This window comes from Bos taurus, chromosome 15 (genome assembly GCF_002263795.3).
Source record: "Bos taurus isolate L1 Dominette 01449 registration number 42190680 breed Hereford chromosome 15, ARS-UCD2.0, whole genome shotgun sequence".
Classification (NCBI taxonomy): Eukaryota; Metazoa; Chordata; class Mammalia; order Artiodactyla; family Bovidae; genus Bos; species Bos taurus.
Window position 1 is genome coordinate 66940194 of NC_037342.1, and position 27579 is coordinate 66967772.

Below are 27579 nucleotides of genomic sequence, written 5' to 3' on the forward strand. Positions count from 1 at the left end.
CTTAAAGCTCAACATTCAGAAAATGAAGATCATGGCATCTGGTCCCATTACTTCATGGGAAATAGATGGGGAAACACTGGAAACAGTGTCACACTTTATTTTTTTGGGCTCCAAAATCACTGTAGACGGTGACTGCAGCCATGAAATTAAAAGACACTTACTCCTTGGAAGGAAAGTTATGACCAACCTAGACAGCATATTCAAAAGCAGAGACATTACTTTGCCAACAAAGGTCCGTCTAGTCAAAGCTAGATGTTTTTCCTGTGGTCATGTATGGATGTGAGAGTTGGACTGTGAAGAAGGATGAGCTCCGAAGAATTGATGCTTTTGAACTGTGGTATTGGAGAAGACTCTTGAGAGTCCCTCGACTACAAGGAGATCCAACCAGTCCATTCTGAAGGAGATCAGCCCTGGGTGTCCTTTGGAAGGAATGATGCTAAAGCTGAAACTCCAGTACGTTGGCCACCTCATGTGAAGAGTTGACTCATTGGAAAAGACTCTGATGCTGGGAGGGATTGAGGGCAGGAGGAGAAGGGGACGACAGAGGATGAGATGGCTGGATGGCATCACTGACTCGATGGACATGAGTCTGGGTGAACTCTGGGAGTTGGTGATGGACAGGGAGGCCTGGTGTGCTGCGATTCATGGGGTCGCAAAGAGTTGGACACGACTGAGCGACTGAACTGAACTGAAGGGAGTATCCAGAACCGACAGAAGGGGGTAGTTGTATCAGTCTGGCATTTGTTCTAAATTAATATTCAATAGGATGCCAAACTACCACACTGTTGCACTCATCTCACACACTAGCAAAGTAATGCTCAAAATTCTCCAAGCCAGGTTTCAAAAATACATGAACCATGAACTTCCAGATGTTCAAGGTGGTTTTATAAAAGGCAGAGGAACCAGAGATCAAATTGCCAACATCTGCGGGATCATGGAAAAAGCAAGAGAGTTCCAGAAAAACATCTACTTCTGCTTTATTGACTATGCCAAAGCCTTTGACTGTGTGGATCACAACAAACTGGAAAATTCTGAAAGAGATGGAAATACCAGACCACCTGACCTGCCTCTTGAGAAACCTGTATGCAGGTCAGGAAGCAACAGTTAGAACTGGCCATGGAACAACAGACTGGTTCCAAATAGGAAAAGGAGTATGTCAAGGCTATATATTGTCACCCTGCTTATTTAACTTATATGCAGAGTCCATCATGAGAAACGCTGGGCCAGATGAAGCACAAGCTGGAATCAAGATTTCCAGGAGAAATATCAATAACCTCAGCTATGCAGATGATACCGCCCTTATGGCAGAAAATGAAGAACTAAAGAGCCTCTTGATGAAAGTAAAAGTGGAGAGTGAAAAAGTTGGCTTAAAGCCCAACATTCAGAAAACAAAGATCATGGCATCCAGTCCCACCACTTCATGGTAAATAGATGGAGAAACAGTGGAACCTGGCAGACTTTATTTTTTTGTGCTCCAAAATCACTGCAGATGGTGACTGCAGCCATGAAATTAAAAGACGCTTACTCCTTGGATGAAAAGTTATGACCAACCTAGATAGCATATTAAAAAGCAGGGACATTACTTTGCCAACAAAGGTCCATCTAGTCAAGGCTATGGTTTTTCCAGTAGTCATGAATGAATGTGAGAGTTGGAGTATAAAGCAAGCTGAGCACCGAAGAATTGATGCTTTTGAACTCTGGTGTTGAAAAAGACTCTTGAGAGTCCTTTGGACTGCAAGAAGATCCAATCAGTCCATCCTATAGGAAATCAGTCCTGAATATTCATTGGAAGGACTGATGTTGAAGCTGAAACTCCAATACTTTGGCCACCTGATGCAAAGAGCTGGCTCATTTGAAAAGACCCTGATGCTGGGAAAGATTGAAGGCAGGAGAAGAAGGGGATGACAGGGGATGAGATGGTTGGATGGCATTACTGATTCGATGGACATGAGTTTGAGTAAACTCTGGGAGTTGACAGGAGGCCTGGCATGCTGCAGTCCATGGGGTAGCAAAGAGTTGGACTCAACTGAGCAACTGAACTGACTGAGGATGCCAATCAAGGAGCATGGTTTTGGTCAAATTTTGCAATCACTACTAAGATGCGATCGAAGGCAAAAACTCCAAGTGACTGCAAGATAAATGTGAATCTACATTCATTACCTGGGTTTACTAATAGAAAGAACAGGGTACACTCATCTACTAAATGGAGCAGAGAGACCCTGCTTAGCTCCTGGTCGATCCTGTAATTCAATTGTATTGACCTGACGGAGACCTCCTGAGGTTGGGCTGGCAGGAGCAGGGCTGGTGTTGTTGTTGTGTGGGTCGATTGGGGAGCAGTGGAATGTTGTGGCACTGAATCAGGATGACTCCTTTAAGCCCCACCCTTCCATACAACCTGTTCTTTAACTCGACATTGATTTTCAATCTTGCTGTGATTAATGTCTGCCTCCTCCCATCTTTAGGGCTTCCCTGATGGATCAGAGGTAAAGAATCCAAAAGCAGTGTAGGCGATACAGGAGACGAGGATTTGATCCCTGGGTCGGGAAGATTTTCTAGAGGAGGAAATGGCCTCCCATTCACCCTCTCACAAAGTACATAATTTTCACAGTCCAGATGGATCAGGGAAACCACTCACAAATTCTGTGGCAACAGCAAGTTCTAAGTATTTGATAAGATACTTTTGACCATGGCCCATCCTTCAATTTTTCAAATCAGAGTTCATTCTGAAGCTTGTCACACAGTTAGATAATTATGAGAACCTCGTTGGATGCATCGTGTATTTTTTTTTTTTTAAACGTCTTAACTGGTCCAAGCATTAATAGATGTTACCCATTACTTATTAAAACCTAAATATCAAATTCTAGTCCCCACTTTACAAGTACATAAATGGACACAAAGATAAAGAGAAGTGATTTGTCCATGGTCAGTCAGGGATAAAATCTAAATCTCTTAGCTCCTAATTTAGTGGTTTATATGCTAAATTACCCTGCCTCTTCAGGCCCTCTGGGAACACTATCCTGAAATTTAGTTTAAGCAAAATGAGCCCCACATACACTCTCACCAGAAAAATTAATTAGATAATTTATCAAGTGTGAAAACATCAGAATATTCTGTACAATTGATCAAGGACTTTAAAATAATTCTATTATAACAAAACATTCCTTCAGGCAAAATAATTAAGTCTGAAATTCACCAGGACAGATTTACACGTTTAAAACTAGTGTAAAGTAAGGACTACAATTCTAGCTATAATGCAAATATCACATTTCCCCAGAGTTTAAAACAACTCGCTTAAAGCTGTTCAATTATTTTAGCAGCACACTTTTAAAAGAGAAACGAAACTTGAACAAGTCTCATTAAAAGTAGCACTCAAGTGATAAGGCTATTTGTGAATTCTAGGTAGTGATCATTGTAAAATTTTTTCAATAATTCTGCGTATTTGAGAAATTTCATAATAAAGTGCTGGGGGAAAAAAGTAAACAACCAAACAACTCCCCAATATCTAGTCCTTACCAGAAAAAATTACAAGACAAATCACCTACCATAAAATGGTGAACTTCAACATTCATGATCATGAGTGTGTGCTGTGTGCCAGGCAGGGTGTCAAGTCTAAGGTTTCTGCCTTGGACAGAACCTTGCCCTGCTGCTCATCGCTAGACATGCCCCTCAGGGCTCAAGAGGAAGTGCTTATGTGCTTTCAGGACCACTGATAGCATCTCTTTCCTGGGATACAGAAATCCACCTGCCCTTTTTCCCATGGGCGCTCTATTTAGCTTTTATCCTGAAATCTAGGAGACAGTTGGGGAGGTGCAATCAGTCAGCAGAGACAAAGCAGCTCTACGAAGAGAAGGTTCTCCCTTTGAGAGACAGCACAGCAGCTGTGCTTTGCAGACTTCCTAGGAAATGGAGTGGAATGCATGGACCTTCAGAGCCTCCAGCCCTGAGAGAGGAGAGGACTGTGCCCCTCCCCACTCCTGTCCCATAGGCAGGGCCAGCGTCCTGCTGCCCACGCCCCTTGAAAGGAGCACGTCTTCTCTCTACACGTGTGTTCCCCATCCAGGATTACTTTCCCGCATTTTATGAAATTTTATAACAACTGGAATTGCGAGGAGAGGAGGAAAAAGCTTCAAAACTATTGCTTCTTTTTCATTTCCTCAAGGCACTGCACTGCTTAGGTATTTATGGAACTGGGTTGATGGTATTTCTCACAAAACAATGAGAATTTAATTGAGGCAAAACAAGAATAGCGGTTACTGAATTAAGGAAAGATATTTCAAAATCTTAATTTAGAAAAATCTAATAATTAAGAACATTTTTCTGGTCACCAAAGACTTGAGGATTCCCTGGGCAAAGGGAAGACAGACAGCAACTGCTCCCCTCTGATGAGGATGTACTCTACCCACATGCATGCTTTTAGTTTATCTAAGACTTACAGTATAAACACAGTAATGAAGGACAATTTTATAATTCTATACCTGCCACAAAAACTAATTGCTAGAGATCATCCAGTGTGTTAGTCCATCATCAGGGGAAAAAAATCCTCAATTTTCATCCTATTTCAGGGCTTCCCAGGTAGTGCAGTGGTATAGAATCCACCTGCCAATGCAGTAGACACAGAAGACCTGGGTTCAATGAGTCAGGAAGATCCCTTGGAGAAGGAAATGGCAACCCACTCCAGTATTCTTGCCCAGGAAATCCCATGGACAGAGGAGCCTGGTGGACTACCCTCCATGGGGTCACAAAGAGTTGGCCACAACTGAGCAGCTGCACAAACATGCATTTAGTGCCCCTCTATCATTCTGCAGAATAGCCAGAAACTGCCATTGCTGCAACAGCTAAAGGAGAGGTTAAAAACACACACACACACACACACACACACACACACACCAAACTACCAGTCAGCATGTGACTTGTTTTCTAATAACAAAGGGTACGACCTGCAGCAAGTTTCATTGAACACTGGGCTGGATGTCTCTGGGAAAAGAAGAAATTATTTTTAACAATGTCCAAAAATTAATGTTAAAGGGGTAATAAAACAGATACACAGCACAGATACTTGTAGGTCAGCTGGGTCCAAACCAGCATGTTTCAGAGTGGAACTGGAGGATTGAAAAATGAAAGGAAGAGATCCACTTTCCAGCTAAGTTTTGATTCTGAGTTGGAGTCAACAAAACCTCGAATGTGGAAAGACAGTCTGATCACTACTCTTATCCCACATTCACAAGGAATGATGAGTACATAATAAGTGGCCGGTTTATTACACAATGCCAAATGTTGGGAGTTTAAAAAAATTGTTCAAATTAAAAGGAGACCCTAAATTGATACTAAATTGAAGTACTATGTCAGGAAAAAATAGACCAATTTTTCTACTGGCAAAATCCTTTTGTAATTATTGTCAACATTCTGCTGGTTAGAACTTCATTTTTTAAAACAAAATTTTATGGTTGACACGGACCTTAGAAACATCTAATCCAATTCTTTCAGGGAAACCTGAAGCTAGGATAAGTGAGGTAAAAACCTGATTTTGTTTCGATTTAAGGCTCCCAAGTTAGTAGAAAAAAAATAACATAACCAAAGCAGGAAATGACTCACCTCAGTACCTAATGCACAGGCATGCTTTTAATAGAAGTTTGACCAGGAAACTTTTAAATATTATTTCCTTTTTTGTTAGGGTTGAATGTTTTGTGGCAACATGTAACTTTTTTTCTTTGAGAAAAGGACATGTTTATTGTAGAAAAAAATGTAAAATGGGTAAGCTGCACAAAAAAGAAAATAAGTCATCAAAAAATGGTAGTAGCTGTCCTTCAGGCTTTCTTTCACCTATGCAACAAGAACAACTTTATTTTTTTACATGTACCTTGACAGGTACTTATTTTTGGACAACAATCACAGAAACAGCAGTGTTCAAAAGAGCTGAAAATTTCTTGGCTCAAATAGCTTTTCTCACCACCAATGAGCCGCCATACTGGCTGACTAGGTGAGACATTTAAACTTTCTCTGTTGGTGATTATGTGTGTGTGTGTCCCCTTGTTCTAGAGCACTAGGGAACAAAGAATCATGGAGGGGCTGTGGAATTCACTCTGCCTGGAAAAGACAAAAAGGGACTTGTAGCCTAACACCTAGCAGCTGGTTTTCACATGGTTCTCAGAGTTCTAACTCTGGAGAAATGCTACTTTGTAGCCTAAAGGAAATAATAAGCAAGGTAAAATGAAACAACTTTAAGGAGAATTATGTGACAGACAACACAGTAGTATTTAATAAGTAAGGTTATATTTAGGGTTTAAACTAGTCCCTGAATATCCTTAATAACACTCTGGAGGAAAAACCAGGGTGAATGAGAACTTAAGCTTCCCAAGGATTATGGCTCAAATCCCCTGAAATCTATAGGAAGTCAAATAAAATTCATTGGTGAGTATTATATCTTTCCCATTGTTTTTTGTTTGTACATTATTATTGAGAACAGGGTAAGTTTGCTGCAGATGTTTTTTCTGTTGTTTCTTGAACAAATCAGGGGATGCTATATCCCTGAGTCAGTACTCCGTGGCTGAAAACCCTCCCTCCGAAGACTGCCCATGTCGAAGCGGGTGGAGACCTCACAGCGTACTAATAACGTGTCATCCTTGATGAAGGTTCTTTGTCTGAGGGCTTCCAGATGCATAAAAGTCACGTAGCCAAAACCCTTGGGGTTCCGGGGGATGGTGGGTCTCTGAAAGGCCAGGAGCTCTGGTTTGGCGTCCATTATTTCTTCGTGGTTTTGCCTCACAGCTGCTTCAGACTGGTCAAGGATGGTAAGGCGTATTGTCCCCTGGAAGGGCCACGGCAGGTGGCTGTCGTACTCCCCTTGCATCGTGTGGACAAAGAGCGATATGTAGTTGGCGCAGCGCTGCGCGCTCGGCAGCTGCAGGTGCAGCCGCATGCACAGTTTGTAGCCGGGTTTGCCTGTGTAGAACCCGGGGCTGTGAATGACAACAGGCTTCTCCTCTTCTTGCGATTTCAAGTGCATCCCAAAGTTGCCAATCTTCCAGATGTAAATCCCATTGCACTGCTGTGCTTCTATTTCAGCAACTTTGTCCTCAAGGGTTCGAATAGTTCGCTTGAGCTCATTTACATACATGCTCTGGGTTTCCATTTTTGCAGTCAGTTCCCGGATTTGATGGTCTTGTCTTACAAGGCGACCCTCTAACTGTTGAATGGTTTCTTGGAAATTGTGGACTTCTGAGTGACGCCCAGAGGAAGGCCGGGTGGGAGGCACAGAGTCATACAGAGGCATGGTACATTGAGGCACAGGAGCTACCGCGAGGCTTAAAGTCTGAACAGCCTGGGCCATCATTCTCATATGCGACTGGGTATTCTCTTGCAGGTGGCGTGCCAAGTGATTCCTCTGCATCTGAAAATCAAGCACAGGCCTCAGGTAGGGAACAGAGATGTGAGGACTAGGAAAGGGACCTAGCCAAGTCAAATAAAAGGTTCTGAAGTCACATCATCACTCTCCTCAGTCCCCTACAACCTTCTCTGACTGCATCAGATTCTCCATCCAGAGAAATGATCTTGCCTCTTCATTCCCTGAAAAACTGAGAGGCTATCTGCTGAATATTCATTCAGGTTTCACTCAGACAAACCTCCCTCCCACTTGTAAAAGTATCAGGATCTGTGCCCGTCCTTCTCTTTGGACTCAGAGCTGACCCTCCTCTTGTCCTAGCTTAATGCTTCACCTGGGCTCCAAGTGGCATCCATCCCTTTTCACCTCCTCAGGAGGTTTTGCTTAGCCATCTCCTTTCTCCTTTATCTTCAAACATTCTCTCCTCTTAACCATTCCCCTCAGAACAGATTTATTAAAGTCTTTCCTGTTAAAAAAAAAACCAGGGTGTGGGGGGAGCAACCCCTTTATTGATCTTGTATCTCCCTCAAGCTAATACCATTTTCTTCCTCTTCCTATTATAACCAAGAGCCATCCACCTGCACTGTCTCCAACCCCACACTTATTTTTACAAATCTACTGCAAAGTGGAATCTTCCCTGTCTTCCTACTTTTCTAAGGTCATCAAGAATAGTCTAACTGTTATATGAAAAAAAGATAATATACCAATTCTACTGTGAGGGTAATTCAAGTACATTATAGAAAGAAAGTGTAGATGTTCAAAAAGAAAATAAGCTACCTGTTATCTCACCTACCATGAACATTTTGATACATTTTCTTTAAGTCTTTCTCTCTATGAACACAAGCAATAGAGGATCTTCCCTCAAGTGTAATCATACTATACACTATTTGCTCATTTAATTTTAAGTTATTAAATGCATACTTACGATAAAAAAAAAATTCAGATATAAAGGCACAGCAGAAACGCCAAGTGTACTCACGCTCTCCAGAAAGAGAGACGACGCTGTCTCTCAGGTATCTGACAAAACTGATCACCAGGTCTTAAAACTCACGTCAGAGATCAGAACAATCCTTACTCCTTGCCTGTTTCACCAGCGTCTGAGACTGTTCATTCATGGCTCCTTTCCTGGTCTGCTTCTCTTTCCAGTACACTCCGTGCAACCCCAATCACACCTCCCCCTGCCATCACCAACTGCTTCCCCCACTTCTCTTTGGAGCTAAAGACCACATAAACAACGTGTCCGCCGCCTCCAGTCCACTGCTATTCTCTACCACACTATAGAACTTGATTTTCGTGATCTATATTTGAGAATTAAAAAAACAACAACTTACCTTTTCATGGCAACCAAAAGCACTGAACGTGCATGGGACTGGGGCTGTAGGGCAGTCTAGATCATAGTGATTGGGCATCTGAAAACCAAAGCAGAGGCTGAAAAACGTCCTTCCCTGCCTTTCATATTCTAGTTTGACAAGAGCATACTCACAATAAAGAATAACACTTCATCTAAACAAAATTATATTGTCTATGGCTGCTTTTGTTACAGTGGCTGAGCTGAACAGCTGAAACAGAAACCAGTCAGCCCACAAAGATTAAAATGATATTTACTTCCAAAAGTCACAGAGAAAGGAAATATCAACATCTCATACTGTGCCCCCAAATCACTCAAAATTCATTTCGAGAACATGAGTTTATTCCTATTGTTGGGGAACTGCCACCCTCTAGCGGCATTTTAAAGAAAAAGCACCTTCTGATGTCATCCACAATGCAACTAGAACTCTCACTGAGGTCCATGCCACTGATTCAGTTCAGTTCAGTCGCTCACTCGTGTCTCTCTGCGACCCCATGGACTGGAGCACACCAGGCTTCCTTGTCCTTCACTATTTTCCACAGTTTGCTCAAACTCATGTCTATTGAGTCGGTGATGCCATCCAACCATCTTGTACTCTGTCGTCCCCTTCTCCTCCTGCCCTCAATCTTTCCCAGCATCAGGGTCTTTTCTAATGAGTCAGCTCTTCACATCAGATGGCCAAAGTATTGGAGCTTCAGCTTCAGCATCAGTCCTTCCAATGAATATTCAGGGTTGATTTCCTTTAGGATTGACTGGCTTGATCTCCTTGCAGTCCAAGGGACTCTCAAGAGTCTTCTCCAACACCAGAGCTCAAAGGCACCAATTCTTTGGCGCTCAGCTTTCTTTATGGTCCAACTCTCAGGCCCGTGATGAGGGACCAGTAAACTGTCTACGTCAGAGCCACTGACTGCACCCTGTACTTCCCTCATGACCACCTTTCATAGCTTCTTAGCTTCTGTTAACCTGCGCATACTCTGACTACAATGGGGAGATTCGGATGTTAGAAGACACTTTAAGCACCTAGGTTTTAAAGAAAGTCTCAGCTTTTAATTTGGGGACTCCAAAACACATTCTTTAAGTTAAGATTCATTACACAGAATTATGTTTTTTGAAAGTGGTATGAAATTTCCTCTAAAAATTTAGTTTAGCTATAATCTCAGATGACCTAAGAATATACTGGGCTACACCTAATGGAAGTTTTTGGCTTAATTCTCACTTATGACTTTAGTAATACTGCTATGTTATTTGTATTTGTCTGTTTTACAAGATTGTTGTTTCTTGCAATGACCAAATATGTAACTAAATCTCCAATGAAAATGATGAGGACTTGAACTGGAGGAGGAAATGGCAACCTATATGACCCTTCAGAAACAACATCTGTAACAGTGGTCAGCAAAATTGTCTCTGAAGGGTCATGGAATAAATATTTTCAGCCTTGTAAGCCCTATGGAGCCTGTCATGTGTGTGTGTACAAAGTCGCTTCAGTTGTGTCTGACTCTGTGCAACCCTATGGATTGCAGCCCACCAGGATCCTCTGTCTGTACAATTCTCCAGGTAAGAATACTGCAGTGGGTGGCCATGCCCTCCTCCAGAGAATTTTTCCAACCCAGGGATCGAGCCCAGGTCTCGTATGCCTCCTGTATTGGGAGGCAGGTTCTTTACACCTTCATCTAGGAAGCCCCATGGACTCTGTCACAGTACTCAGCTCTCCCACTGCAGTACAAAACCAGCCATATACAAGACATAAACGCACGGGCAGGGCTGTGTTCCAATGAAACTTATTTTAAAAAGCAGGTAGCAGTCAGATTTAGCTGGTGGGCTGGTTTACTAATCCCTAACTTAGAATGTCAACTTTCTTATCAGAGATCAACGTGCAAGACAATGGCACAGTCAGAGTCAAAATGTAGGTTTTTTGACTCTAAACCTAGCGTTTTTTCCTACATTAAGTTTTATTTCTGCTAGGTTTTAGATGTGCTTTCCTTCAAACATCAAAACAAGGCAAAAAAGAAAAACCAGGTAGGTGAGAGTTCACAAGCAAAAACAAGTTTAACACCTTCAAATTAAGGCCCTGTTGGAAAAAAAACTAAAGGACTCTGTTAACAGATGAATGGAAAAATTTAGCCGAGGGACAGGTTTTGCTTTTCCTACTTAGTAAGGTAATCAATTATGATCTCTGGGTTTGCAGATTTCATGGGTGTATAAATATTTAGTGACTAATATTCATATTCTGTGGGTAAACTCTTCAAATGTCAGAAGATAGCAACCAGATGGAATTTTCCTTTCTCTATTAATAATAAAAATGAATAGTTTTCTATTACAGCTACTTCTGATGATGCCCCATCAAGGGTCTACAGACAACCGAACAGAGAGGCTACAGATCCTGGAAATCTCCCAACACGCCTCAGGGGCCATGGCAATAAGTAACGTTCTGCTACAGACTTGTTTCCTTCTTTTTCAAGTGGTTTCTGGATAACTAAGATCCTTATTTCACAATCTAAAGATGTATTTCTTATAAAGTTTTCTGTTCTTTAAATGAGCATTTTTAATTATTTTTATCTAAAAATTACTTGGCTTTATTTAGAACTTTTATGAATATACATAAACACAGGTATTATGTTAATGATTTAGGAATTTTAAGTACTTATGACTGAGTACTTTGTTCTTTCTGAAAGTACTGTATCAATGTATCTGAAAAAAAAAAAACTCAAGTTTTCTAAAAAATTGAAATATAGTGGATTTACAATATTATATTAGTTTCAAGTATATAGCAAAGTGATTCAGTTACATGTATATTTATATTTTTGGATTACTTTCCATTATAGGTTGCTACCAGATAACAGATACCAGATACTGCATATAGTTCCCCACTGTGCTGTGTATATACCTGTTGCTTATCTATTGTATGTACAGTAGTTTGTATCTGTTAATTCAATACATCTAATTTATCTTTCCCCGCTTTTTTTCTTCTTCTGTAACCCTAAGTTTGTTTTTTTATCTCTGGGTCTATTTTTTTGTACATAGATTCACTTGCATCATTTCTTGGATTCCTTATGTAAGTGGTAACATATAACATTCGTCTTTCTCTGTCTGACTTACTTCACTTAGCAGGCTATTCCCTAGGCGCATCCATGCTGCTGCAAATGGCAGTTCCATTCTTTTCTATGCCTGTTGTTGTCATGGTTCAGTCGCTCAGTCGTATCTGACTCTTTGCGGCCCCATGGACTGAGTGATAGTCTAACGTCTATATACATATACCACATCTTTTTACACCAATCTGTTCATGGGCATTTAGTCTGTTTCTAAGTCTTGCCTATTGTAAATCATGTAGCTATGAACACTGGGGTGCATGAACCTTTGCTTTCTTTTTTTGTGCTCCACTGTGTGGCTTGCGGGATCTTAGTTCCCCCAGCCAAGAACTGAATCCAGACCCTTGGCAGTGAAAGTGTGGAGTACTGACCAATGGACTGCCAGGAATTCCCCATGCACCTTTTCAAATTAAGACTTTTCATCTTTGGGGGGATATATGCCCATGAGTAGGATTACTAGATCACATGGTAGTTCTACTTTTTATTTTTTTAAGGAACCTCCATACTGTTTTCCACAGTGGTTGCACCAATTTACATTCTCACCAACAGTGTAGAAGGGTTCCTTTTTCCCTACACCCTCTCCAGAATTTATTATTTGTAGACTTTTAAATGACAGCCATTCAGACTGGTATGAGAGGACAACTGATTTTGACTCTGATTTGCATTTAAAACTCACAAAGTTTTAATTCTTCTCCAATCTGCATTCATTTTGCCTTATTGATTTAAATTTTCAATTAAAGACCTAATTTACTTCTTTAATCTATTTATGGAAATATTGGTTTATGAAAGAGAATCACTATACCTGTTCTCTGATGAGCATGGTATTGCAGTATTCACAGATGACATTTGCCAAAGGACAGTTCTGCTCATGAATCTAAATTTTATTGGCGAAATATAAGAAAAAATGTGAGAAAATCTGAAAAGGTAAAAACAACCCATTTTTATAAAAAGAAATATTTTTCACTATGAATAAATTAGGGACACTGGTATGTGTAAAATAAAAATGTGAGAATAATCTATAATGGTTATTTTCTCTCCCTTCGCCAGTGAAGAAATGAGATTCATCTCACCCTCCAGCTCTTTGAGAGAATATGATAGTATGCATAAGAGAATCTTTTAAATCACTTTTTGAAAACCTGATTAAAAGTCATAGAGCATCTGTGACTGTTTGGACATCATTCATCAATACTATACTTCTCCAAAGACCTCTTTTCAGAAATTTCCAGTAGCAGCAAGATGATTTAATTAAAACTCTTATCAGGAGGGTAAAGAACAGACGCATAATTGGGGCAGGTTGCCTAGGTTCTTGAAGGCCCCAGAAAAATGAGCCTTGTTTTCTAGAATACAATAAATTTAAGAAATAACTAACCCTCCTGGTTAGGCCCATTTTTAAAGTTTAAGAACACACCAATTGGCTGTAATTATGCCTCAGACTTCACTGTTTTTAGCAAGTTAGCTGACACTGAATAATTAACCAACTTAATAAGCGTAATGCACTTGATCTCATAAGTAGGGACATTACCAAGATGAATCTGCAAGAAATAAAGTCTAAGGAAATACATTGATAGTAAAAAGAACATAAATTGTACATACATCATTTTAGTAAAAAGGACATAGGATAGGGATACAGGATCTAGGATCTCTGTGCTGGCCTTCCCATTGATAACATTCATATAAAATCACTTAATCTGTCTATAAATGGAAAAAATGTTCTATCATCATGATGCTGTCAGGTGCCATGGAGTTTCTTTTAAAAAATAAACATTTTAATTGAAGTATAAGTACAGAAAAGTGAATTCATTTTATGTGTACAGCTCAATGAATTATCACCAAAGAAGCATACTTTGTGGATGTAATCTCCTCAAAGTTTCAACAATTCATTCTCTTTTTTAAAGAGAAAAATGTAAGTCTTATACAGTAATTATTTGTCTCTAATCCAAAACTGGTTATTAAAATTCACATAGGGAAACAGATCAGCACATACTTTTCTAGAAGATTTTGTTACTTGTATATCTTCTACAGTGGTTAAGGAGCAGAAAAAATGCTTTCTAAGAAATAGACGAAAATATAAACCCTACATTCATTTACTAAAATGGTTTACTTGACTTACTTTCTTAAAACTCAGTCTTCTCACAATTGATAACACAGACTCAGGACTAGATTAACGTCTTCATCTCTGCTAACTCCTTCCACTGTACATTAAAAAAATAAAACAGTAGTTGAATCAACAAATCCAACTTAGTACATACCTCTTTATCTTCAAATGCCATTGATACAGCACAGTTTTCACAAGGAACCTGTCTCCTTGGACACTCCTTGAGAATATGAATATTAAGATGGCATTTCTGGAAGGGACGCTGGCATTGCGGACAACTCATAAGAGCAAACTCACAGTGTGCTTGATGCTCCTATGAAGAAAAAGAAATAAGCAGTATTTGCCAGTCCTTGAGAAATTTTCTAAATATATTCTAAGAATATACTGTTCTCTTCTATAGATTTGGCTACTGAATCTGCTTTGTGTAGTACACACCACAGAACTACAATATGAAGGCTTTAATGGATTTTTTTCAAATAATGGTTGTGAATTGAAAGTTTATACAAAGGACTTGACTTTTCAGGTTCATTTATCTAATTAGGGAAGAGAGTTGAAAAGAAGCAGATTTTCTCATCGTCAATTTAGTGCTGTGTCCAAAAGGCCACTCTTTCAAAAGGAGCTAAGGGAGTAAGTTATACGTATATTTTAAATGCTTAATTTCAAATGGAACTTAAGTGATATTTAACTTCTCATAAAAACCACCACACTAAGGATTAACTTAAAAACAAATTCTTTTATCTGGTGGCTTCAGTTCATCTTAAGCTATAGGAGAACTCCATTTAGTTCAAAATAAAATGAATAATTTAGAAAACCAGAGAAACAAGTATGATGAGGGTGCTAAGATGATGACTACTTGGGGCTTGTTGCTTATTTCAAAATGAGAGAAATGAAGCTATGGGATTAAAACGTGACACATTTAAAACGCTCTTCAGTTTCACTGCAGATAAAGTTCACCCAAAAAACTTTTAGAAGAATACTGATTTATTTTTTATTATTACAGGGTGTAAAGCCAGAGTAGACGGAAAAAGAAATTTCTGGTTTCTACTTATATTTATACTCAATAATGAAAGGGTTGGTATTAATTCAGCAAGAATTTACTAGCCAATCACTATATGCTAAGCAGTGGCAATATCCAGATGGACAAAGCGAAATCCCTGTTCTCCAGGAACTTCTTACATAAACGCACATGGCTAGAAAATAACTTTAATACCTCAAGATGCCTCAGTTCCATCTTGTGCAAGCAACCTTCATTTGGACATTTCACCATCAGCGAAAGAATCTCTCGTTTTGCAAAATTGTCAGGAAATAGTTGGTTTTCCAGCAGTATTTCATTGTCAACTGGACATTTGTGACCTGCATCCCTAAAAGAAACAAATACATTATTTAGTAGATTTAAAACATTCACCTTAGAAAACAGTAATACATCACATATATAAATTCTTCATATATTATCTCCTATAGAAAATAAACACATTGTATTGTATAATGTCACCAAAACAAACTGTCCTTTTACAGACAGTTTATGAACCAGTCTCGCCTGTGTTCTGACAGCAGCCATTTAACATACTAGGGAGATGTAACTAAATATATGCTGCTCAGAATACACTAATAACATGTCTACAGTTATTAGTCATAAGTAAAAATTACACCCATTAGCAGTAACCCCGTGAGGCCACATTTTTAAGGTTTACTCTGAAAGTCATCAACACTGGCTCATGGACAACACCGGTTTCTTGTATCTTTGTGTCATGGGTACAATGCAGTTGGGAGTTAGAAGGACCTCTACGTCCTGCTTCCCCATGGTTTATTCCATCCAATTATGGGAAAAACTATCCCCAAGAAGCTTGGGTGTCTGTCATGCCCCTTTCACTTTTGTGGATGTTTCAATCTTCACTCGAAAAATGTGGCAGGTCAGGGAGGCCACAGAGCGTCCTTCACTCAGACACTGGTGGTGCACTTCCTATGTGTGAACAACAGCGGTGGTTCCTGTGGAGGTAAAGTGCTGAAAATAAGCTGTGCTGTCCAACGTCTCAGAACCAGAAATGGTGTGACAGAGTGTTTACGGGGCCTCTCTCACATTGCATGATGTTATCATTACACTGTCAAATATTTTTTTGAGAAGCAGGGACATAAACAAATTTACTGAAATATATTCCCCAAACCTAGATGATTGGGTGTTTAAGAGAAAGAAGAATCTTTCAAAGTGAACTGGAAATCATTATCCACTGCATAAGCAATCACTCCAAAAGAATATGGAATTGATTGAGATGTCTTTTGATGCTCTGAATGACTATACCGACGAGAAATTCCTGAGCCGTTCCTTAAGAACATTAAAGTCAAAGTTAGTGGTCATTTCTAGTTTAGGAGATAGAAAAAAAGAAAAAGGACCTCGACTTCCTTTTGTGGGTTTTACTTCCTTTTCAGATCACTGTTCTACTACTTTCATGAATATCTTGCTATTAAAAACCTGCTAAAGATTAGTTACCTTCCTGGGCATGGGTGAAATACTGTACACCTACAGAAAAAGCAACAATTCACAGTGTGGTCTTGATTCAATCTAAATATAATATAAATTGAAAATCACTATAAACAGAAGAAAAAAGAAAAGGTAAGCCTTTAACAGTCTCACGTATGCCCTAAACCAGTGGTCTCAGCTGGGGCACCTCTGAGCCCCCGGGGACATCTGGCACTGTCTGGAGATGCTCCGGTTCTCACAACTGCAGAAGTGGGCCTATTTTCACCACCCAGTGAGCAGAGGTCAAGGACACAGTTAAGCATCCTATAACACCCAGGACATTCTTCCACAACTCAGAACCATCTGGCTCAGACTGCTGATAGTGTGGAGGGTGAGAAAACCAACCCTAAAGAGACATTGGCAATTCACCACTGGTTAACAAATTTTTCTCCAAAACTGAAGTGAGACACATGCTCCCTTTTAATTTAAATTAAGCCAATTCCCAAGTATGGATGCTGCTGCTGCTAAGTCACTTCAGCCATGTCCAACTCTTTGCGACCCCACAGACATCAGCCCACCAGGCTCCCCCGTCCCTGGGATTCTCCAGGCAAGAACACTGGAGTGGGTTGCCATTTCCTTCTCCAATGCATGAAAGTGAAAAGTCAAAGTGAAGTCGCTCAGTCGTTTCGGACTCTTAGCGACCCCATGGACTGCAGCCCACCAGGCTCCTCCGTCCATGGGATTCTCCAGGCAAGAGTACTGGAGTGGGTTGCCATTGCCTTCTCCAAGTACGGATGAGGTTACCACAAATTCAAATTTTATAGAAAGGTCTAGCTAGACTCACAAGAGAAAAAAGAGGATTCAAATAAATAAAATCAGAATGAAAGAGGAGACATTACAACTGATACCACAGATGCAGAGAGATTCATGTGAACAAGTATATGGCGGCAAATTTGATAACCTAAAAGAAATGGATAAATTCCAAGAAACATACAACCTCCAAGACTGAATCATAAAGAAACAGAAAATCTGAACAGACTAGATTACCAGTAAGGAGAGTGAATCAGTAATCAAAAACCTTCTAACAAACAAAAGTCTAGAAGCAGATGGTTTTACTAGTGAATGCCATCAAACATTTAAAGGAGAATACCAATCCTTTTCAAATTCTTCCAAAAAAAAAAAACAGAAGAGGAAAGAACATTTCCAAACTCCTTTTATAAGCCAAGCGTTACCCTGACACCAAACCAGACAAGGGGTGCCACAAGAAAAAAATAATTTATTTAAAAGTCAAAAGAAAAGCTTACAAGATGAGTGAATGGCCAGATAACCTACTTAGAAATGATTTCACCAATATAAGTAGATGCTTATTAATTGAAGAACCTAAAATTCCTCTAGTTCTTCCATTTTTTGGTCTTGTATAGAACTCCTAAAAATGTTCCCATCTACTTTTGAATAATAGTAAAATACATCTATTTCTTAGGAGATGAATTTTATTCCTTTGTGGAAATCCCAAATACTTTCATTCAGTTGAAGCAGTCATGACTTACTGAGCACCTACTACATATCAGCACTTAGGAAATATCAAGAAATAAAGTTCTCAATCCCTGCTGTCAAAGAGCTTATCTTCCAGGGGGGCAAGCAGACAAAAAGCACACAAATTATCTACATTTTTAAAGATGAAAAATGCTGAAGAAAAAAAGTACTTAAGGGAGAAAGGGAGTATGGGGAGATGAGGTGGAAGGCACGCTGTGGTATAAACAGGGAGGCCAGGGTACCTACAAGAAGGTTAGATTGAGAGGTACTCAGGAGTAAAGTGCACTGACTAAGCACTTAGCTGATAAGATGCAGAGAGAACAGCTATAGCCAACTACACAAGGCAAGAGCATACTTGGCAAATTCAAGGAACAGAAAAGAGTGAACAGGTAGAGGGAATGGGAATCTAATAGAAAGGTGGTCAGATATGACTTAGTGACAGAACTAAGGTCTTACAAGGGCTCTGGCGTGTACTGCCAGATGACGGGCTGCAATGCTTGGAGCAGAGATAACATCATCTTATGTATCTCACCAGGTTTGTTTTGGCTGCTATATCGAGAACAGTCTGGAAGCAGGCAAGGGCAGCAGCAGGGCAGCCTGCGAGAGCTGACGGGGATTCAGCAGGGTGGTGGCAGTGAGGAGACATTGAATGTTGGCAGAGCCATCGATCAGTGTTGCTTAGTCACAAAGTCACATCCGATTCTGCAACCCCATGGACTTCAGCCTGCCAGCCTCCTCTGTCCCAACAATACGGGACTGGGTTGCCATTTCTTTTTCCAGGGGATCTTCTCATTTTAGGGATCGAACTCAAGTTTCCTGTATGTCCTGCACTGGCATGCAGATTCTTTTATCACTGAGCCACCAAGGAAGCCCTGTTGATCAATACCTTAGGTGAAAGTGAAAGTTGCTCAGTCATGTCCGACTCTTTGTGACCCCATGGACTATACAGTCCATGGAATTCTCCAGGTCAGAATAGTGGAGTGGGTAGCCTTTCCCTTCTCCAAGGGATGTTCCCAACCCAGGGATTGAACCCAGGTCTCACGCACTGCAGGTAGAGTCTTTACCAGCTGAACCACAAGGGAAGCCCCCCTGCATTGGCATATGGATTCTTTATCACTGAGCCACCAGGGAAGTCCCATCAATCAATACCTTAAAAGAACTGGTTATTTTACAGTGGTCCATAGGCTTCAGGTAGCAGACAAAAACGTAATGTGGCTAAAACAAGAATAATGATTACTTATAGAGTCAGCATTATTTGTACTGTCGAGATGAACATATTCTAGCTGCATCATCATTTAAAGTACTTTTTATATTATTTTCTTAAAGCTTCAAGACACACTCCAGACTATAATACAACTGCTTTAAGTAGAAGGAGCTACTTATTGTTTATTTATCTAATAGTCAAAGAGGGAAGGAGATAGTAATTACCTTTCATGCTACAGTAAGAACTGGAATAAGAATGTAAATTTCTCAGTTTTCTGTCCACTGTTCTTTTCCCTGAGGCAGCTTTTTATAAATGTGTAAGATTATTCTGTGTAATAATGTTCCATTTGGTTGTTACAGCATCTGATTCTTTCTTTATGCTCACGCACCTTATTGATTTGATGATGCAGGCTTTGCAGAACCTGTGGCCGCAAGGTGTCTGCACCGCTTCCCGCAAAGCCATCAAGCAAATGGGGCACTCATATTTGCTTTCCAGGGGTGGGTCAAATTCCACGTCGTACCCCTGGATCTCCTCCATGAAAGAGCTGGAGAGAGTCACCGTGCTGGCCGTCCCACTCACACTGTCGTCTTTTGCTGCAGTCCCACAGGAGCTGGCAGCCATGGCGGCGCAACAGTCGCTCTCGGACTGGCTGGATCCACAGCTGTTTTCACAGTGTAGCAGACTCATAGTAACGTGATCATCAACTGCTCTGTAGACACAGCAAGGAAAAAAAAATCCCTTAACGTATATTCTCACACACACGTATATATCATAGCTATCTATGCCAGCCACCTTTTAGTGGATATATTAATACATTAGCTATGCTAATATCATTTACAGAAAACTTTCAAAGTTTTTTTTAGCTTTGCTTCATAAACATACTATTTTATAAGTTAAGAAATTCGTGAGCTTGTAGAAAGCCGGAATAAGGTTAACAGAAGAAAAATACCTCAGTTGTAATAATTAGCATAATTATCTGTTTAAATGTCTGTTTTCTATGACTGGAGTTTCAAGAATATTTGTTCCTCAGTACTTAGCACAAGCTCTTTCACCCATCAGGTGTTCATTAAGCAGCTGAAATGAACTTAGTTATGCTGCTCGAGTTCCTTCAAGTATTCAGAGCGGAAGGCAACGGTACGACGGGCAGGCAGTGCAAGGAAGACCAGTGCACGTGGGATCAGAGGCTCGTGAGAAACGATTAGCTATGTGATTTAGGGCGATGTAACCATTTGGATCTCAGTTTCCTCCTCTAGACCTAAAATTCTTTTGGGTACAGCTGACCCGTGAACAACTTGGTGTAAGGGGTGCCAACCTGCACACGATAAAAAATCCAAGTTGGCCCTTTGTTCTCAGAGTTCCACATTCTTGAAGTCAACAACCACAGATCCTGTACTGGAAAAAAAAAAAGCATATAAGTGGACCTGTGCAGTTCAAACCTGTGTTGTTCAAGGGGTCAACTGTACCTCCAAATGTTCAGTGTGGCAATTTCTATTATGCAGGAAGAACAGAATTAAAAAAGCGTATTATTTCTACGTACCCGTGCCCTCAGTCAAGTGACTATGTTTCATTATTAATGACTGGAAAAAAAAATGAGGTTTTGTTTGCCTATGGAAAACTATGCCTTTCATGGGTAGGTAGGATGCTTTCAAATTCAAACCTTTACTGGAATTTACAAGTTAACAAGCTAAGGTCTAAAAGCAATTCACAGCCTAGTTAACCAGGTCCCTCCTGTAGATAATTACACTGAAGGAAAATTCTGTCTATGTGCCAGATATACAGCTGACCCTTGAACAACATGCAGGTTAGGGGTGCTGACTCCCACGCAGGTAAAAATCCACATACAACTTTATGGTCTGTGTCTATACCCACTTATTCAACCAACCTCTGATGACATAATGCTGTAGTATTTATTGGGAAAAAATCTACCTATAAGTGAATTCATGCAGTTCAAACTTGTGTTCAAGTATCAACCAGAGTTCTAGAAAACAGAATGTAACTCTCCAGCCAATGTTGTAGACAATGTATCCTCAGCCTGTCTCAGTTCAGTTCAGTTCAGTCACTCAGTCGTGTTCGACTCTTTGTGACCCCATGAATCGCAGCACGCCAGGCCTCCCTGTCCATCACCAACTCCCGAAGTTCACCCAGACTCACGTCCACTCAGTCAGTGATGCCATCCAGCTATCTCATCCTCTGTCGTCCCCTTCTCCTCCTGCCCTCAATCCCTCCCAGCATCAGAGTCTTTTCCAATGAGTCAACTCTTCGCATGAGGTGGCCAAAGTACTGGAGTTTCAGCTTTAGCATCATTCCTTCCAAAGAAATCCCAGGGCTGATCTCCTTCAGAATGCACTGGTTGGATCTCCTTGCAGGCCAAGGGACTCTCAAGAGTCTTCTCCAATACCACAGTTCAAAAGCATCAATTCTTCAGTGCTCTCAGCCTTCTTCGCAGTCCAACTCTCACATCCATACATGACCACAGGAAAAACATCTAGCTTTGACTAGACGGACCTTTGTTGGCAAAGTGATGTCTCTGCTTTTGAATATGCTATCTAGGTTGGACATAATTTTCCTTCCAAGGAGTAAGTGTCTTTTAATTTCATGGCTGCAGTCACCATCTGCAGTGATTCTGGAGCCCAGAAAAATAAAGTCTGACACTGTTTTCACTGTTTCCCCATCTATTTCCCATAAAGTGATGGGACCAGATGCCATGATCTTCGTTTTCTGAATGTTGAGCTTTAAGCCAACTTTTTCACTCTCCACTTTCACTTTCATCAAGAGGCTTTTGAGTTCCTCTTCACTTTCTGCCATAAGGGTGGTGTTATCTGCATATCTGAGGTTATTGATATTTCTCCTGGCAATCTTGATTCCAGCTTGTGTTTCTTCTAGTCCAGCGTTTCTCATGATGGACTCTGCATATAAGTTAAATAAGCAGGGTGACAATATACAGCCTTGACGTACTCCTTTTCCTATTTGGAACCAGTCTGTTGTTCCATGGCCAGTTCTAACTGTTGCTTCCTGACCTGCATACAGATTTCTCAAGAGGCAGGTCAGGTGGTCTGGTATTCCCATCTCTTTCAGAATTTTCCACAGTTTATTGTGATCCACACAGTCAAAGGCTTTGGCATAGTCAATAAAGCAGAAATAGATGTTTTTCTGGAACTCTCTTGCTTTTTCCATGATCCCGCGGATGTTGGCAATTTGATCTCTGGTTCCTCTGCCTTTTCTAAAACCAGCTTGAACATCAGGAAGTTCACGGTTCACGTATTGCTGAAGCCTGGCTTGGAGAATTTTGAGCATTACTTTACTAGCGTGTGAGATGAGTGCAATTGTGCGGTAGTTTGAGCATTCTTTGGCATTGCCTTTCTTTGGGATTGGAATGAAAACTGACCTTTTCCAGTCCTGTGGCCACTGCTGAGTTTTCCACATTTGCTGGCATATTGAGTGCAGCACTTTCACAGCATCATCTTTCAGGATTTGAAACAGCTCAACTGGAATTCCATCACCTCCACTAGCTGTGTTCGTAATGATGCTTTCTAAGGCCCACTTGACTTCACATTCCAGGATGTCTGGCTCTAGGTCAGTGATCACACCATCATGATTGTCTGGGTCATGAAAATCTTTTGTATAGTTCTTCTCTTAATATCTTCTGCTTCTGTTAGGTCGATACCATTTCTGTCCTTTATTGAGCCTATCTTTGCATGAAACGTCCCCTTGGTATCTCTAATTTTCTTGAAGAGATCTCTAGTCTTTCCCATTCTGTTGTTTTCCTCTATTTCTTTGCATTGATAGCCGAGGAAGGCTTTCTTATCTCTTCTTGCTATTCTTTGGAACTCTGCATTCAGATGCTTATATCTTTTCCTTTTCTCCTTTGCTTTTCGCTTCTCTTCTTTTCACAGCTATTTGTAAGGCCTCCCCAGACAGCCGTTTTGCTTTTTCGCATTTCTTTTCCATGGGGATGGTCTTGATCCCTGTCTCCTGTACAATGTCACAAACCTCATTCCACAGTTCATCAGGCACTCTATCAGATCTAATCCCTTAAATCTATTTCTCACTTCCACTGTCTCATTTCTATATAAAAATCCTGTCTGCCACCATGACAAACAGTGGATTAAGACAGTAATCCTCAATCTTTTTACCATGATAGAAATCTTTTCTGAGAACCATTTGATGAGCGCCTACAAAGGATGAGACAATATTCTGGCTGGAGAGGCAATACCATGAAGTGGTGAAAAGCTTAGGTGCTAGAATTGGATGATGTGAGTTTAACTTCTGTCTCCATTATTTGTGTATGCCCTGGGCAAATTACATAACCTTTCTGTGCTTCAGTTTCCTCATCTGTAAATGGGGATAACAAAAGAATCCACCTTAGACTTTGATTAAGTGTATTAATATGTGCAAAACACTTAGAACTGTGCTTGGAAGTAAAGTGAGTTATCCTGTGTGACTCCATAAGAGTTATTTTATTTAACAATTTCATTGTTCCCCTTTCCCCCTTGTCAAAGGGAAAACTCTGAGTCTTTAAAAGGCTAAGCAACTTGCCAAGGATTAACCAACTAATAAGAAACAGTTAGGATCAGAACTCAAGACCACCTGACCCCAGAGCCTGTGCGATTTGTACTAGCCTACAGTTGTCTATATTTTGACAACTTTGTCTATCAAGCTGTATTAAAACTCTTCCCAATTATTTTTATGACACTAGACTAAGATGCTGACAACAGCTTCTATTAAACATGAGCTGTTTAATGAAACATGAGCTGTCCAGTATTATCAGGTTGGGTTGATAGAATTCTAAAAAATCAGTAAAGAAAGGCTGATGCTTTGTTTCATTTTTTTAGTTTTGATATAATATTTTCAAAGAGTTAAAAACAGTTCAAGAATCCTTGTTACAGGTAATGCAGATTCCCAGGGAAGGCTGTACAAGTAGATGAGAAGGAAAGGAAAGGCAAGATAATGGAAACGAACAGAATTAGTCTTTACACCTGTGCTCCAGGAGGGGGTGAAAGGCCCCCGTTACACCCTCCAAATCTGAGGACAGATGACACTGTGATGCTATACTAGGGTTTATATCCTTTGTTTTTTTATTTTCCCGTATACATTTTTGTTGGAGAAGGAAATGGCAACCCACTCCAGTATTCTTCCCTGGAGAATCCCATGAACAGAGGAGCCTGGCAGGCTACAGTCCATGGGGGTCTCAAGAGTTGGACACGACTTAGCAACTAAATACACACACACATATACATTTTTGTGCTTAATTACAACTTTAGGTAAATTTCTTAGAAGTAGAATTATTAGCTCAGGTATATAACTTTTTATGATTTCTTATAGATGATGCTGGTTATCCAACATGAGCTACATTTTGATACACAATATCAAAGGCTTTGTAATTCCCACTCCCAAGAGTAGATTAAGTATGAGAGAACACATTTTATATACCTTTGATAATTCCACATATAGTTACTTTTTGAAACTTTATTCATTTTTTTAAAGTAAAATCACTTTTGAGAAATTAATGTTTGTTTGGTTATACAGCATATATCAAAGTACTAGCCAGAAGACAAAAGCAAAAGTCATTGAGCCAAGTCTACTTTTTCTGCCCAAATGTCCAGTTAAAATTTAGTTTATTGGATAGTTTATATACTGCCCTCTTGCTGTCCAGTTCAAAAAACTTGAAGGTCTTTAGGTTGAAAGAGACCTTTTATAGCAAGTATGTTACTAAGAAAATCTGTCTAGTCAGTCACAATTCCTTAAAAGGAATTCCACTGTGGGAATGCAGTGTTAAGACACGAAAGTGAGCATGTCTTAAAAATCTAATTGCCACTACTTTTCAAGCTTTTAAGAAGTAATACAGAAGCTTTACACCTTTCAAATAAATTTTAGGTAGTCACTGTGTCTACAGGATATAGTCCCATGTAACTATACTGCAAAGGGAAAATTAAGCTAAAGCAGTATTTTAAGTGCCATTCAGTATTTTTAGGTTTACTCTTTCTTTCTGGCAAGTTAAAACAATTTTTCCCTTTGATTTTCGGGATTGTGATGACTTAAATGAAAATCATTTTCCTAACTACAATGAGTAACTGTTTTAATTAACACCAATGAAAAAAATAGTGCTTACAGTCAGCTACAGAAGTGAATGGAAGATGACCTGGCAACCAACTAGAAAATATTATGTTCTATTAGTTTTTTTTTTTAACCTCACATGGTGCCTCAGGTATCCACTGCATGAGATGCTACAGAGGTAGGCTTGGCTTTTCATAAGCTAAAATAGAGTTAACAGATATTCTTACTTGCAAATAAAGATTTCTTACAGCCTCTTTTCTATTCTAACATTTAGAATTCATGGGGCTTTCTACATGAATTAACAGAAGAGACAGTACAAAGTTCATGGTTCCTTAGTAGGTTAAGAGTTTCATGACTAATTCCCTCTTTGTGAACTTAGTAAGCACTGCATTAATTAAATATTGTAGGATGTATCCACTGCCAACTTATTTTGACTGCAAAATGAATATTGAAAATAGCCTTATAAGAAATCATAGCTTACATTCCCCTATTAGCATGGTGTGTATAGTAGTCTAAAGAGTATACTGTTAAATATCTTGTGGGAAGGAGAGTAGGGTTATGCACAAAAATTTGTTTCTGTAAGATCTACAGATGCTAGGAAGAGAAACCCACCAAGCTAAAGAAATCAACGTTATATCTTGAAATGGTCAATTTTAAGTCAACGGAAATTCGTTCATAGCTAAACATGTAACTCACATAAAGTAAAACTGTGTTAATACAAAACACTGAGAAATCACCTCTAATTTGCTATTAGCTTTAGAAACAAGAACTATTTATTAGGTTTTTAAAATATATTCCTAAAATTGCAAAGACCTGCAAAAGTGTTGCAATGGCCAAGAAGTGCGGGCCAAAAGAGTCAACTGCTATCCCGTATTCTTGAACACAAATCTGAGGGGCATTCCCCTTTCTAGGCACTATTTGTTCTCCTCCAGGAGGCAAAGATTTGAACAACTTCTTTCAAAATCTAAGAGGCCACAAATTTATCACGTATTCAAATCTGTCACAGAAAAGCCCTCAAGTTACAATTCTGAAACACTGTGCTGTATGCAGCGCGTGCAGGTTCAAACTGATTTTCACATGGGCACCAAGTGCCTGAGACACAGTCCTTCCTTGAGTCATGAAAGGGGCCACAACGTCCTCACTCCACCCCCAGCCTTAAGATCAGAAAAGCCCCTTCTCCCTTCCCTAGCATTCACAAGTGGATGGATAAAGCGCCTGTGGCCAGATTCTCAAGGCCAACACTCAGAAAGTTTTTCTTGTTTCTATGCCTGTGTACAGCAAGGCATTTAGTAGTAAATTACTCTCCCGAGAAACCAGAGAAAACACGCAGATATTACAGGTTCAAGCCGCTAAAACTTGTAGGTACTTTCTGTTCACTCAAGACAGTCCTAACTCTCAGCTGGAGTTCCCCTGAAGCCAAATACTAGGAACAGCTTTATCAACCCAGCGTCTGGAACAATCGCTAGAACTCCCAAGTGCAGGCGTGGGGGAGGAAACATTCGTGTCAGCTGAATAAAAAAAAAAAAAAAAAGCTTGCTGCCTGGGAAGTCTACCGAGTTCAACATGGAGCCTCAAAATAGCTTTCCCATGACAGTGACAGAGGGAGTCGCTACGAACTTAAGAGGGATTTTTTTTTTTTTTTAAAGCTGCTAACATCCGAGCGACGGGAAAATCCAGGAGACGATTTCCTCTTCTGGGAAGGGAATGCGCGGAGTGGGGCAGGTCGGGCGGAGGAAGCTGGCGCGCGACTCCCGCTGGGAGTTGGAGTGACTCGGGGAGGAGGTGCCCGCAGGCCGGCGGAGCAGAGGGGACAGGGGGCGGGGTCCCCAACCTGTAGGAGCCCAGGGGAGAGGAGGCGGCGTCCCCAGCCCTTGGGAAGCGAGGGGACAGGGGCGGCATCCCCAACCCGTCAGAAGCCAGGGGACAGGGGCAGCGACCCCAACCCTGGGAAGCGAGAGGAGAGAAGGAGACGTCCCAGCTCGTGCGGAGCGAGGCCGCGACCTCTAAGAGCCGTCAGAAGACTCACCGTTCGGGTTCGCTGGGCCGCCGACTCCACCCGGCAGCACGACTCCGCTCGGCCAAGGCGCCAGAAGAGGAAGGCGCCGCGCTCCGCGCCGAAGTGGCCGGAAAGCCAGTCTCCTAACTTGAAGGCCGCCACTGCTGCGTCCCTTGGGCGCCCGGAGCCCGAACCCCAGAGGTGGACACCCCTACTTCCGCCTTCTCTGCTCGCAGGAGGAGCGACGGGCGGGGAGCGGGCGGGGAAGAGACAGAGGGGCCGAGCCGCGCGGGGCGTCCCCTGGCGGCGGTCCTCCACGCGAGCGCGCTGTGGCGCAGGCGCGAGGCGGTCAGTCTAGCGCTCTCCCTCTGTGCTTCTTTCCCTCGGTGGTGGGAATCCCACCTGGGTTCTTTACACCGCAGTCCTGAAC

At 40.8% G+C, this 27579-nt stretch overlaps 1 protein-coding gene across 3 annotated transcripts; it reads right to left on the bottom strand.

Annotated features, from left to right (window-relative positions):
• Positions 1 to 6248: 6248 nt before the first annotated feature.
• On the bottom strand, positions 6249 to 27346 carry TRAF6 (TNF receptor associated factor 6). Of its 3 annotated transcripts, none has more exons than XM_005216384.5 (8): positions 27180 to 27346; positions 20412 to 20486; positions 19488 to 19808; positions 15118 to 15268; positions 14062 to 14220; positions 12615 to 12686; positions 8710 to 8787; positions 6249 to 7387 (listed from the first exon to the last, which is right to left on the bottom strand). In XM_005216384.5, exons 3-8 carry the CDS (start codon positions 19784 to 19786, stop codon positions 6518 to 6520), a joined length of 1629 nt encoding a protein of 542 aa, XP_005216441.1. In that variant the 5' UTR covers positions 19787 to 19808; positions 20412 to 20486; positions 27180 to 27346; the 3' UTR covers positions 6249 to 6517.
• Between the last annotated feature and the right edge of the window lie 233 nt (positions 27347 to 27579).

Bases quoted from the DNA above. Each gene is read 5' to 3' on its own strand.
- TRAF6 (XM_005216384.5), bottom strand. From the start codon at position 19,786: ATGAGTCTGCTACACTGTGAAAACAGCTGTGGATCCAGCCAGTCCGAG. The intron at 15,269-19,487 runs GTGCGTGAGCAT...TGTTTCTTTTAG, and splicing joins TGCATCATCAAATCAATAAG to GGATGCAGGTCACAAATGTC. The intron at 7,388-8,709 runs GTAAGTTGTTGT...CTTGATTTTCAG, and splicing joins CTTTTGGTTGCCATGAAAAG to ATGCAGAGGAATCACTTGGC.